The 13584-nt window shown below is 31.2% G+C and overlaps 1 protein-coding gene and 1 long non-coding RNA gene across 2 annotated transcripts in view; one reads left to right on the top strand and one right to left on the bottom strand.

Annotated features, from left to right (window-relative positions):
- Positions 1-7748: 7748 nt before the first annotated feature.
- Positions 7749-11959, bottom strand: LOC143073489 (uncharacterized). The gene is made up of 3 exons (XM_076249073.1): positions 11870-11959; positions 8963-9430; positions 7749-7899 (listed from the first exon to the last, which is right to left on the bottom strand). Exon 2 carries the CDS (start codon positions 9427-9429, stop codon positions 8965-8967), a length of 465 nt encoding a protein of 154 aa, XP_076105188.1. The 5' UTR covers position 9430; positions 11870-11959; the 3' UTR covers positions 7749-7899; positions 8963-8964.
- The window catches only part of LOC143073490 (uncharacterized), a 26748-nt gene continuing 23249 nt past the window's right edge, over positions 10086-13584 (top strand). Inside the window, exon 1 of the long non-coding RNA XR_012977515.1 lies at positions 10086-10192. This is a non-coding gene — a long non-coding RNA (uncharacterized LOC143073490). The remainder of the gene's footprint in view (positions 10193-13584) is intronic.

Below are 13584 nucleotides of genomic sequence, written 5' to 3'. Positions count from 1 at the left end.
AATTGCTTTTTCAGTAGATTCAGATAATATAAAATAAGTTAGAATACAATTTTTTTTACAAAAAATATTTTGCAATTACCGTAAAAACATCATGTTATATATTTAATTGAGTTATTGCACCTTGTACATTCATTCAACAATATAGATAATGACGTTAAAAGCGTAACCGTAAGCTATAGTTCATCACTCTACGTGATAATAACATCCTCCCAAGGGTCTTATTGTAGGGTGTTGGTCTCAAGTGTTTGATTCATTATCAAACCAGTTTTTTTATTAGAAATCGGCCTTGGTCATTTCTCCGCTGAATAAAGACGGATCGGCTAAAAATCATTATAACTTATAAGTGTGGTATTGGTGTCTTGTATAATAAAATACCAGAAGATATCTTTTAGAAAATTCTTTGAGAATATCAAGAAAAAAGATAGGACTCCCGTATGTTTTTTCCAGCTTGAATACAAAATAGAAAAATTCATGTAGATTCCTTCAGAAAACAAACTGTCCCAAAGTTACCTCTTCTTAAATTCCCTATTTAAAAAAAAATCAACCAAAAATAATCTACACTTGTAAAACCATTGTTATTTATTGATAATAATCTTATAGATTTGTTCTTTTGATTGAAAATTCATATTAGTTTTCTACATTCCTGCATCAAATTTTGCTAACTTGATTGAAAATATGAACCTTAGATTCTCTGTTTTGTACAATTCAAGACGGCGGAAAGACGGCAAAAACACTTACTACTGACGTACGATGAGCGACGGATCGGCCGGAAATTATACATTCTTTCACGTCAACTGACCTCAATCATAAAGCAACCGAGTGTTTGTTACTTTTTGACTTTAATTTGCCGTTAACATATTTTCTACTTTTACCTGATTTGCTATATTTTCAAAAATAACTACTTTCCAAGAAGAGTTTAAAACTTGAAATTTAAGGAATAACCTTTGAAGATATTAAGTGTCGTTACTAGTACTAAGTCTATACCAGTATTTGAAATTTTTAGAAAAAAATCCTTTTAAAATCATGGGCAGAGAGTTATACTGAAGCAGATAAGAACATTTGTGTATTTTATTTTTTTTCAAGAAAATAAGGCCCATACCTAATATCTTTATATTTTATCAATAGAAGAAGTATTTACGAAAAGCAAATCTCCTCTTAAACTTAGTTCAATTTAAGTGTTTTCTCTATACAAGATAATTGTGGTTTGCTAATTTAAATTTATCTTAAAGGTAAAACAAGTTACATGACTCCAAGCTTTACATATTGACATTTGGAAATTAATTGACCCAGACATTTTTACAGAAAAATAAATAAAATTCTATCGAGGAACATTCAGACACAACAGCTACCTTCACACGGGTTATTAAATCTTTCGCTTAGAAGACAAAATCATACCCTAATAATTATCAAAATTACATCGGAGATAACCAATTTTCTTCTATGAAATGACTTCTGTTTTACTTTTAACACATTGTAACGAAGTGGCTGAATCATTCTACGTTAAGAGAGTAATTATTTAATGTGATATTATTGAATTGAAAGTGCCGAATATATGTTTGTGGCATAATATCTTGGCCACAAGTTTATTGTTTTCTGTTTAGTATTAAATTTACATTAAGATTCAGTTTGTTATATCTTGTGATCAATTTTATTTGGCTATCGCCAATGGCAGTCAGCAGGGTTAAAGAACATCAGTTGTTCGACCTGTAAGTCAAATACGTTTTGTTTAAATATACTTTTTCACGTTTTTGGTCTTTTGAAATTTGTTTTACATGCACACGTATAAAAATTGCGGTTTTATCCAAAGCAATCATAGGTTGAATGTAGTTTTAAATTTAGACTTGTTTATATACAAAAAAAGTTTCTTTTCAAGCGGTGTACATTATTATATATTAAAAATTAAATACACAAAAAGAGTTTTGAAAGCAGCATTGTCTAGCACTTTCATCCATATTGGGACTTTTCAAGACTATGAACGTGTTCCCCATAACGACGTTCATAGTCTTAGGATCCTTTACTATAGATTATTTAGCTGATCTGTAAAAATAACACCTTCATGCCTTATATATCATGTACTGTAGTACAACGCTAGATTAAAACTGACGTGGAAAGGTAAAACCCGGCCACCGAAAGCTAAAAATTGAATTCTATCTCCACACAAGTAGAAATATGAATAAAATTAAATTTCAAATGCTCTTAAAGTCTTTTTATTCTCTACATTTTTCTCCAATCGGTTTCACATCTTTGTGTGAATTCAAATTACTATAAGACGTGGTACTTTTCTATCCCAAATTCATGTATTTGGTTTTGATGTTATATTGGTTATTCTAATCGGATGTTGTCTAATGCTTAGTCCGTTGCTGTGTGTGTTACATTTTAATGTTGTGTCGTTGTTCTCCTCAAATATTTAATGCGTTTCCACCAGTTTTAGTTTGTTACCCCGATTTTGTTTTTTGTCCATAGATTTATGAGTTTTGAACAGCGGTATACTACTGTTGCCTTTATTTGTGATAATCATGGATGGATGTTACTACATGTAACGGTAACGTAACGTCACGATGATAAGTCTGTAACAATACATTAAAGGGACGTAACCCTTACAAAAGTAACGTCTTATCTGTTTAGGCTTGGTTTGTACTTTTGTATAAACATATTTTCTTCATTAATTCTCATTTCTTCGGTGAATTGGTCGTCGCATTGATAAAATGGGAAAACATAGTATTTGGGTGATTTGTTGCTAGCGCATAAATCCAGGTGTTCACTTACGTTAATCATCCTTATTTCTTTATGTCGGATTTGTTGATGTTAAACAGTAAATCTTTTCCGTAAAGCGTTTCCTGTTCGTCCAATATAATCTTTTTTGCACCCATTACATTTGATGACATAAATTAAATTGCTCGATGCACACGTAAAAGAGTTTTTTAATAGTGAAAATCATTCCCAATTTAAGTTCATATGACTGTCCTTCCATAATATTTTGACAAATACTGCAATTTGAACGTTCGCATTTTTTTTACCGAAGGAATTGTATCATCTTTGCTAAATTTCGCGCTGATGAGTAATTTCTTTAAGGATTTTGACTGTCCTTTACTCTTAATAATTTTCTGTGTATCAAGGGCTCTTTTCATTCTTTGATCTGTCATCAAAGTTGGTAATTTTGATATTTATGGTATACGCCTCTGTATTTCTTGGGTTGTACGATGAGACGTATGGTAAAATTTGATTTGTATCAATTACCGTATTTTTCGGTCTACTTAGTTCTTGAATATTTATAGCCTTTGTACGTTTTATGCCATTATTAATCAAAGTTTTTGAATATTGTCTCCCTTATAGTATTTCGTTAAGTTCTTCGAGTCTTTTATTTCTCATTTCAATACTGGAGACAATATTACATATTCTTCTCGCCAAATTGAACGGTATATTTGTTCTTGTGTGTTTTGGGGGACAAGAATTGAAAAGTAAATATTGTTTAGAGTCTATCGGTTTAAAGTAGATATCGGTTTCGATTTCTGTATCTTTTTTTTTTATTATCAAAATATCTAGAAATGGTAATTGTTTATCACTAAATTCCATAGTGACCTGAATACTTTTGTTGATATTATTGATTAACTTTTTAAATTCATTTAATTTTTCTAAACTAGAAGTCCACAGTATAAAACAATCATCTTAGAAACGTTTCCAATTATCTAGAATATATTTGTGGAATTGGGAACCAAACTGGTATTTGGATCGTTCGTACATTTGAGTTTCCAAGTACGCCATTACTAAATTGGCATTGTTTGGGCAACTTTTGTACCAATGGCTGTACCAGATATCTGTCTGTAAAATTCACCGTTGAAATTGAAGTAGTTATTTTGAAGAATAAATTTAATTCCTTCAATAATGAATTGCTTCTCTATCCGATCAGGTACTTCGGATAGAAATGTTTCAAGCCAAAACTCAATAGCTTTTAATCCATACTCATGTGGTATGGTGGTATACAGGTTAACTACATCAAAAGAAACCATAATGATGTCTTTGCAAACTGTTCTGGGAAGATGGTTCAACATATCTAAGTCATCTCGAACAAAGCTTAGTATATGTTTAAGTATTGTTTTCAAAAGAATATCTAGAAAATTACTTAGTCTATGTGTTTCACAAGAAAAACCTGCTACAATTGGTCTCAATTTCAGATCGTCAGGATGTGGTATATTCACACATACTGACTTTGAATTTTTACAAGATTCCCTAATAACATTACTTTTGTGAATTTTTGGAATTCCGTAAAAATTACTGCTTTTACATTTAAAATTTGTTAGGTAATCGCATTCTTTGTCGGTTAATCCCTTTTTTAGTAAGTGAATACAGGCTATTAATTGTGTTTTTATTTTTATTTTTGACTGATTGTAGTTCTTTACTTTTTCATAATAAGTATTGTCCTGCAATAAGTTACTAGCAATACTTATATAGTAATTAAGATCCATAACTACAACGGCACTTCCCTTTTCTTTGATTATTATATCTTTGTTATTTTTTAATTTGTTTATTTTTTTTCCGTTCCTGCGAATTGTATCTGTTCGGCATTTTGGATTTTGTATTTCGTTAAAGGGAAAATTTGTTATATGATCAAAAAATGTATCTAATGCTTTTTTTTAACCCTTTGACCATGTATAAGTACTTTTATTCCGGACAATATAAGTGTCTGGGTTCCCTTTATCAAATAATTCTTCTGTTAAACGTAATTTTCGACAGAAATTGGAAATGTCATCTTTAACCTCATTATAATTTGATGTTTGTGGAGTCGGGATAAATTTTAGTCCCTTTGAAACTATTTGAATCTCTGGTGCTGATAATGGTAAGTTAGAGAGGTTAATTATTCTTGGTATCTCACATTTTGACAGTTCCACCGAGTGTCTCAGTTTCTCTCGCTTGGTTCTAAAAAACGTTCTCTTGAATTTCGATCTCTTTGATATGGATTCCTGTTATTATTTTGGCTCTCTGTACTTTCGTCATTTCTTTTTTAATTACTATTACTTTGTTCATATCTTTTTTGAACATTGTTGTTTGCTCTGTCTAAAATTGTTCGTTGGACTGTAAGTTCTATTTCCCTGCATAAATCTGTTTCGCTGATTTTACTGATTTTGGAAATTGTTTCGTCTATAGATTGACGAACTACGGTTTGTGTAATTTATGTATTTTCTGGTCTGACTTTTTCTACATTAACATATTTGTTTTGATATTTTGACTGTTTTTTAGTCTTTCTATTAGGCGCTTGTCTAGCTGCTTGGGCATATGATTTATTTTCAATTTTTTTTAAAAAAGGGTTTTCTGAATTATATTCTTGTTTACCTTCGGTTTCGTAATGATGAAAACCAATCGTCACTCTTCTCCTAACGTTGTAGGGATGAAATTTTTCATTATTTCATTCTTCTTTCCAAAGTTTAATGGTATTATCGCGTAACAATCCCATTGGTTTTTTTTTAGAAATTTCTTGTTCAATTTCTTTATCGATAAATTTAACTTTCTGTTCATTTGAATCAGGTCTTAATCGGAGTAATTCGTTCTCCGTGCGGAATGTGTCCATTGACATTTTTTCTCGCAGACGCCTTTGCTGTTCGGGTTCATCAGAGATTTGTTCAACCTGAAGTTTTCTTGGAAGAATGATTGGTGTCGATGATATCCAATTTTCGTATATGTCGGTTTTATTTCTGTTTTTTAGCATATTCCAAGATGCAAATTTTTGTAAAGTAAGGTTCTTATTCCAAAAATTGCCTATGTTTTTAGCCATGTTTGCATTCTTTGTTAGCTAGCAGCGTCATATCATTGGACACATATATTAAACAAGATACCAAAATGGTGATTGTGGCCAAGTGTGATTTAATGTGTAGAAACACCCAAAAAATGTAGTTTCAGAGGAAATCATTTTTTAAAAAGATTACACAATTTACGATTTTTTTTTAGATTGACTATACAGGGCAATAACTCTATAAGAGAAAAATTGACAATTTTGGTCATGTTTTACTTATCTTTCTTTGCTGAACATTATTTATGTTTACATTTTATCTCTATCAATAATAATATTTAAGAATAAAACTAAAAGCTACAAAATTAAAATACCCACTGCAGGGTCCAAAACCCAACAACTACTTGTTTGATTCGTCGGAATATTTGAGAGCAGATAGATCTAAACATGATGGACATTTCTAAATAATGTCAGTTTTGCTCTTAGTCATTAGTTTTAGAGATATACATTTTTAAGTCAAAAACTGCATTAACCTCTATGTTCTATTAATAGCGATGTTGGCCATGTTGGTTGGAAGGGGGATCCACGGACATATTTTGTAAACTAGATACCTTTAAAAGGATTGTGGCAAAATTTGGTTAACATTTCGACAAGCAGTAACAGAAGGGACGATTTTTGTGAAAGTTAAGGAACGACGGCGTCGGCGATGGACGACGGACGTCATTGATGAGAAAAGTTCACTCGGTCCATTTGCCCAGATGAGCTACAAATTAGTTGGAGTTCATATTTGTTAATGAACTTAGCTAAGCTTTTTGGTCAGTGGTGTACATTCTTTTTTGTTTCATACTACCAGTGCCTTCTATAAACGTGCGACATGACCTTGACAAGATCTGTATGGCCAAAACGTAAGCTTTAGAATCTTAGTTTTAATTTTCTTTTGGGTTTAAATGATCAATATTTTCCTGTATCCTATTTCGTTGTTACTTGGATCGGATGTTATATGACTCTTTCCCACTTGTACATGTAACTCATTGAATGTTTTATAACAAAATTATAAAAAAAATGTCTATAGTCGCAGGGGAGTATTCTAGCAGCGTTTTATTGTAAAACATTTTCAAACAATCTATCACGTTTACACGAGATGACGTTTTTCAATTAGTTTGACATAAAATATTTACTTTCCTACCGTTTAATGTGATTTTACTGTATAATACGGAAATTCACTTATCAAAGGCAATTTATAATGATTGAACTCGACATTGTTTTCAACAAAAGTGTTACCTTTGAGTTTCACGTTCAGTTTACATATTTTTGAATCACTCGGATATTTTGTGCAATTGTAAGGGTGGCAAGAAATATATTATATAACATGCCAAAGGATATTAAAAAGATAGGTCAGAAGTGAATATCATGGAATGTTTGTATGTTCTGCTTAGTAACAATTTCATCTCGAATGAACCCAATTGGTAGTTCTAATTTTTTTGTTTTACTAAAACCCAATGCTAGTTATTCTTGGCGACGCCTATATATTTTTTGTCAAATATTGTGACTCATCTATATTTTATTTCTTTTTTGTAAAATTCCGAAGGTGATGATAAGATTTCTTACATTTGCAATCGGGATATTAGTCACTAATCTGTCGGGCAATCACACATAAATTTAATGGTGCATGTATCTGTACTTGTTGTTAACTTTTAAGTGAGATTTTTCAAAATGTTGTCGAAACTGTAGAACTAATGTGATTTTTAAAGATTTCTTCTTTTGTTTTCAATCTCTGATTTTCTATGTTGTGATGTGTGATCTGTTGGTCTTTTTCTTTTTTAGCAATGTCGTACGTTTTCAGTTTATTTTCGCCTTTATTTCTAATTTGCATGACCTTTTTGTCCCTTTGTAAATGTATCCTTGTCGATTGAGTACCCACTACAAGGTCAAATGTGAGCCGACAATTGTTACTATTAACCTTAGCTAATATTAGTTAATCAATGAGCACATTCGTTCCATCGCATACAAAATATGGAAGTATTGATAATTTTGTTAATAGACTTTTATCACTATAATCTCAACCAAAATGGATATTGTTATTCTGTACAATACAAATGTTAGCATTTATTAGAAGCTTTTATGTGAAGTATGACCATCTTCGGGCATCCAAATACCATTGGCGTCTATATAATATCCTGTAAAACAAAACAAAAAATATATGTCATAGAATAATTGACATAATATATCAAATATATAAATGGTAAAATTAGAGTTTTGTGGGACCATCATTTGGTTCTGAAAAAAAATGTGTTTGTTTACCCTAGAGAGCACAATAAATTTTCGAGGAATAAAAAGTCAAAAGATCTCAAAACAAAATAGTACAGTTATTTTATACGTTTACTTTTCTGACAGATTTTACATGCACTTTGGTTGAAAGTGCTGTTCAAATTACTTCATATTTCAGCCTTTTAGTGCTATAAAAAGAACCAAATGCATCGTTCACCAAATAAATTCTCTACAAAGAAACTATTCCTAATGAAAACTTTTAAGATCTGATATAACCAAAATCAAATAGCAAAACAGTATCAGAATCTTACCAAGGAATTAAGATGAATGAGGAATTTACATTACTCAATTCAAAACGATGTTCAATATATAATGTATATGTTTAAGCCACTACAGAAGTACTGAGCTTGCTTAACAATTCAGATCTCTGTATCACAGACTAGTCATAAAAATAAGAATCGTGCCTTTTGCGTACTAAAGTAGAAGTCTAGTATCTTTTTACAGTTTTGTATTTAGGTTCAATTATTAACTTTCTTATGAAATCTCGTTTCAAAACTTGACAGGATAAAAACTTTATCATTACAACTAATTCGATTATCCAGGTGTACAAGGATAACTCCTTATAATGATATTTTGGTGTCATGTTACATCAAATATACTGTGCTCTTATTTTGATGTGCAAGACGTTTCTTCTACATTAAACTTATTAGTGACGCTTAAATACGAACATTTCAAAGGTCAAATAAAATACCAAAGTTGAGGAGCACCTGCATTATTGTATGAACGTTATAATGCAACAATACGTTTATTTGGTATCAACATTGTGTTGTTAGATATATCTGTAGAAATGATCGTTACTAACATTGATGTCAGCCTTCATTTTGACAGTGCTATCCATTCTGTCATATAACTTTTGTTTATCTAAGTATTACTATTTATGAAATCCAAAAAAAACTTCTTATATATATTTACATTTAATATTTTTTATAACCATATCCGGATCCACCACCATAGCTACCATATCCGACATTTCCGCCGTATCCACTGCCGATTCCATATCCTCCATATCCACTGCCGATTCCATATCCTCTGTATCCAACATTGCCATATCCTCCGTATCCAATGTTGCCATATCCTCCGTATCCAATATTGCCATATCCTCCGTATCCAACATTGCGATATCCACCATATCCAAGTCCACCTCCAATTCCACCATATCTTCTGTATCCACCGTATCCAACCCCACCGCCGATTCCAATACCTCCGGCTCCTCTGTGATAGGAATTACAGTCTCCAGACCATCCACACTCCAACCATAATCCTCTTCCTTCTACTGATCCATAATGTTTCAGATTGTGACGTGGACTATAGCCTCTTTGTCCTTTTTCAGCCGAAATAACTCCGAAGAGGACAGCCAATAGACAAAGTGTAATCTTCATTCTGGAATAATGTGATCAATGAAAATGAAAATGAAAGCCAGAAATAAGATGTCTTGTATTAATCTGAAATCTGAAAACTTGGTTTATACAATATAATAAGTAAATGATCTGTGTAAGAATATGTTTTTTTGTGAATAAATTGTTCACCTTTGTTTCACTTTTCATTTTTTTTTTTTTTTTTTGAATTGCTGGACACAACTTATACGTTTGTAATCAATCTCTAGCTAATGAGAAAAACTGAAGATCACAAGAATATGGATTCAATGAGGTAATAATATAGTTTGAAATTCATCATGGCGTCAAATTGTCAATGTCCAAGGACACTAAAAGCTACATGTTTATTGGTATATTGCACCGCATTGTTTATTTGAAACAAAACAGGGAAAAGAACTTGATTAAACTTTGAAAAAGTTGATAACTTGAATTGCATATAATTTTTGTTGTAGATTGATTTTGTACGAATCGGAAAACAACTGCTACCTTTTATTAATCTGGAATGTATGACGACAAAATAACTAGTATTAGAGAAGCCCCGATTTATTTCCTAGTTTTTCCCCTTTATAGTGATATCGAAACATCAAAAACGGTGTCTAGTCTAGAGTATATGAAATGATTCTGACCTTTCTGTATTGTATTTTTTTTTTATTATTTGTACAGAAGTCGGATGGATGCGTTATATGTAAAAGATGTTCCTAACCCTGGCATCATATCTGTAGATCATCAACATCAATGCCACGGATTATGTCATTATTTATATAAAAGGGTAAGTTATTATACTTTGAAAATACTTATTAGGATTTGACACAGTGCAGATGCACTTAAAGTTTGAAAATAATCAAATGATAGTTTTAAATATATTTACTAGCGTCTGATTATGCAAAAATGTAAATAGAGAAAGCACGTGTGAATTATTATGTTCGAAACAATCATGTCAACAAATAAAGAAACCAGATAACCAGTCACTTTGTGATAAAATAAATCGGTTATATCTATGAATTGAAATTTAAAATGAAGATTTATTATATAGATTATTCCATTTAAAATTAATTGATCATCATTTTGAATAAAATGGTTGAAAAAGCTGTATGATTGAATATTTTTCCAACTGTGTATGCATTACCAAAGGAATTCAAAAAAGGTTTTGTCTGAGGTTAAAACTTTTTTTGAATATGATTAAATATATTGTGGCGCAAGTCAAAGTTTAGAGTTGAATGATTTACTGTTTACAGTTAAATTATTCGTCTCTTCGTACTCTACTTAAGAGTGGTTGCTAACGTCGTCGATTAATTTAAGAAAGTTTTTCCTTCAAAAATGTTATGGAATAAAACAACTTATTTTGATCCATCACAAATTTCACATTCTTGAATTTTAACTGTTATATGAAACAAATATGTTTAATTTTGTGGTTCAAAACTCTCTTCTAAATGTAATACTTCAAAAAAGTGGTTTTTTTTTTGTTTTTAAAAACAGCCAAAAGTCTGCACTCCCCCTGTCAAAAATAAGTAAACCTTCTGCCATCTAGTCTGAAGTAAATTGTTAAGGAATTGAATCAATGCCGATTTTTGAGTGGGTATTTGCTTTAATATTTGTTTCTACTGCCAAAATGTAGCAGAACATGGCAAGGTATGTGATTTGTTGGGATAACAGTTTGTCTGTTAAGCTTTTCCTTTAGCCATGGCGTTGTCAGTTAATGTTTTTAGTTATGAGTTTGAATGTCCCTCTGGTATCTTTTTTCCTTTCTTATTTAAATATTGTAAAAAAGCTTTTTTCTCCAATTTATAACCAGCTTGATCAAAGTTGTAAAACATGTTAGTTCGCCAGGCGTGGTTTTCGTCAGCACTTTTGAATGACGAAGGGCGCTCAAATCAAAACATTCTGAAAGCAAATCAATTTCGAATTTGTATTTACAAGTTATCACTAAACTGGAAACGTGTTTTAAGTATCAGACTAAATTGTGGTATTGACTAACGAGTTATGACTGATATATGTCAAGCTGAATGTCTTTGATGATTGTAAGTAGACTTCGGAAAGATTTACAAAAATAATTCAGATATATTAAAGGTCAATAATTCATTAATAGACATGATAAACAAGGGCTTCAAAACACATCCGTTATATCTTTATTATTATTCTTATCAACGTTATAATCTGACACAAAAATATAAGATAAAGAAAAGGTATTTAAGCTCATTTGATATAAAATTTTACAAGTTAAGTTTTCAATATCATAATTTTGTCATAAAGTGATTTTTTTAATTCAAAAGTCACTTGAATCAAGTGAAGCCCAAACATACAAATTGAGTTTTTAGTATTAATTTTTTTTATTTAATTTTGAACATGCTATACTTTTTCAATCGATATACTCGCTTTCAAATAACTTAAAGTTATTTTGCATACGCATCATCTGAACTTAATGTTATATAAATGCATGGATACTTACTTGTATTCTGCTGAAACGACTGCTTGAATAGTAATGAAAGTTAAATGTTCCGATACTTTTATATCCCGCCCTAAACAATGAATATACTTTATGTAAATAAAGATGCATTGCCACCACACATCAAATCATGACAAATCGTTTGGTAGTATGTCATCATTGGAAATTAAAAGGAAAAAGCCTTTAACAAGGAAAAACTGTAGTTTACAACGTGATGGATGGGTGAAAAAAATTAATGTTTGAATGTGGTTATATTTATCATTTTCTCAAGTATTTCTGGGGTAAAACAATCAGTATAAATGTTGACCACAAAAAAAAGTACATAGGAAGAAAAACTTAGAACAAATGCATCATGTAAAAAGAAAGGAATATCTTTTATTATTCATCAAATATTGCATCATGCTTTCATAAATGCAAAAACTGCTTGATGTACTAACCAATTAGTGCATCCTATTTTATGTGGTCTATCAACCAATTTAGGTGTTGGTTTGAATTTGCAACAGATCACTATCTAGAGCGGTACATCAGTGTAACTGTAAGACAACTATAATGTCTATGTAAAGAGGAGTATCAATGTATGTTTCATCATTGAAAAAAGAGGCACATTATTTCATACAATGGCAGTAGTTTTGTTATGTTTAAACATCTATGGAATAATCTAATCCCTTGTGAAAGGCAAACATATCTTTATTTTCAAGGAAGTGTAATGATATTCTGTAGACAACGGTATTTAAATCTAAAAGCTGTCATTTCAACGTGTAAACTGGAGAGAGATGGCAGATCAGTTTTTCGATCTGATATGGTAAAATCTTCTTTCATTTAAAATGACAAAAAGACAGCTGATCCGCAGCATTTCTGAGAAACGTATTTTAATGGTTTTGCCATTTGATTAGTGATTTTCCGTTTAGAATTTTCCTCGGAGTTCGGTATTTTTTTTTTATTTTTTATCTTACATAAGATGTTGATTATCGACGCATCTGTCATTTTGAAGTGAACATTTCGACGATTCCATAAAGGGTCGATATGGTTCATTTTTGAAATATATCTTTGTATATTCTTTCCGTAATTGTCAGATTTGTAAGATTTTATACAGCCCTTGCCCTCGGAATGATGTTTGATGTAATCTTCCCAAAAATAAACGTGTATGGTGTAATGATTATGGCATATGGTGCAATGGTAGAAGTCGTATGATGCTATAGTGTATGGTATAAGGGGATTGGTGTTATGGTGTAACGTGTGATCGGGAATGGTGTGAATGAATGGTGTACGTACGACATTGAAAACTATGCAATTATTGATAGGAACTGATTTTTAATTTTATATATTAATTTACAAGTTTATACAATCCAAGGAATGTAGATTAAACTGCTTCGTAAAGTGTGCAAGTTGGTAGTCCAATATCCAACAGGATATAGCTCTTTTCAATTAATATGCCGAGGTTGAAGACCGCAATTCAGCGGGAACTAAACCCCTTTTGATAGTAGAGCTAGTTAATAAACGAGAGTGTGGCGAGTTGTCGAAGAGTCGAGCGATTTGGCAATGAAGCGAGTTGTCTTGCTTTCACACTTTTACTATCATACAAGTGAGAGCTTTTAGCTAGCTAGAAAAACATAAGTAAATGCTTGTACCAAGTCAGTAATGTGATAGTTGTTGTCCATTCGTTGGGTGTGTTTGAGCTTTTGATTTTACATTTTGCTTAGGGACTTTCCGTTACAAAT

This window comes from Mytilus galloprovincialis, chromosome 4, assembly GCF_965363235.1.
Source record: "Mytilus galloprovincialis chromosome 4, xbMytGall1.hap1.1, whole genome shotgun sequence".
Classification (NCBI taxonomy): Eukaryota; Metazoa; Mollusca; class Bivalvia; order Mytilida; family Mytilidae; genus Mytilus; species Mytilus galloprovincialis.
The sequence above is the reverse complement of the archived record's forward strand: the minus strand, read 5'-3'. Positions and strand labels throughout refer to the sequence as shown.

Coding starts and splice junctions, on each gene's coding strand:
- LOC143073489 (XM_076249073.1), bottom strand. CDS start 9,429: ATGAAGATTACACTTTGTCTATTGGCTGTCCTCTTCGGAGTTATTTCG.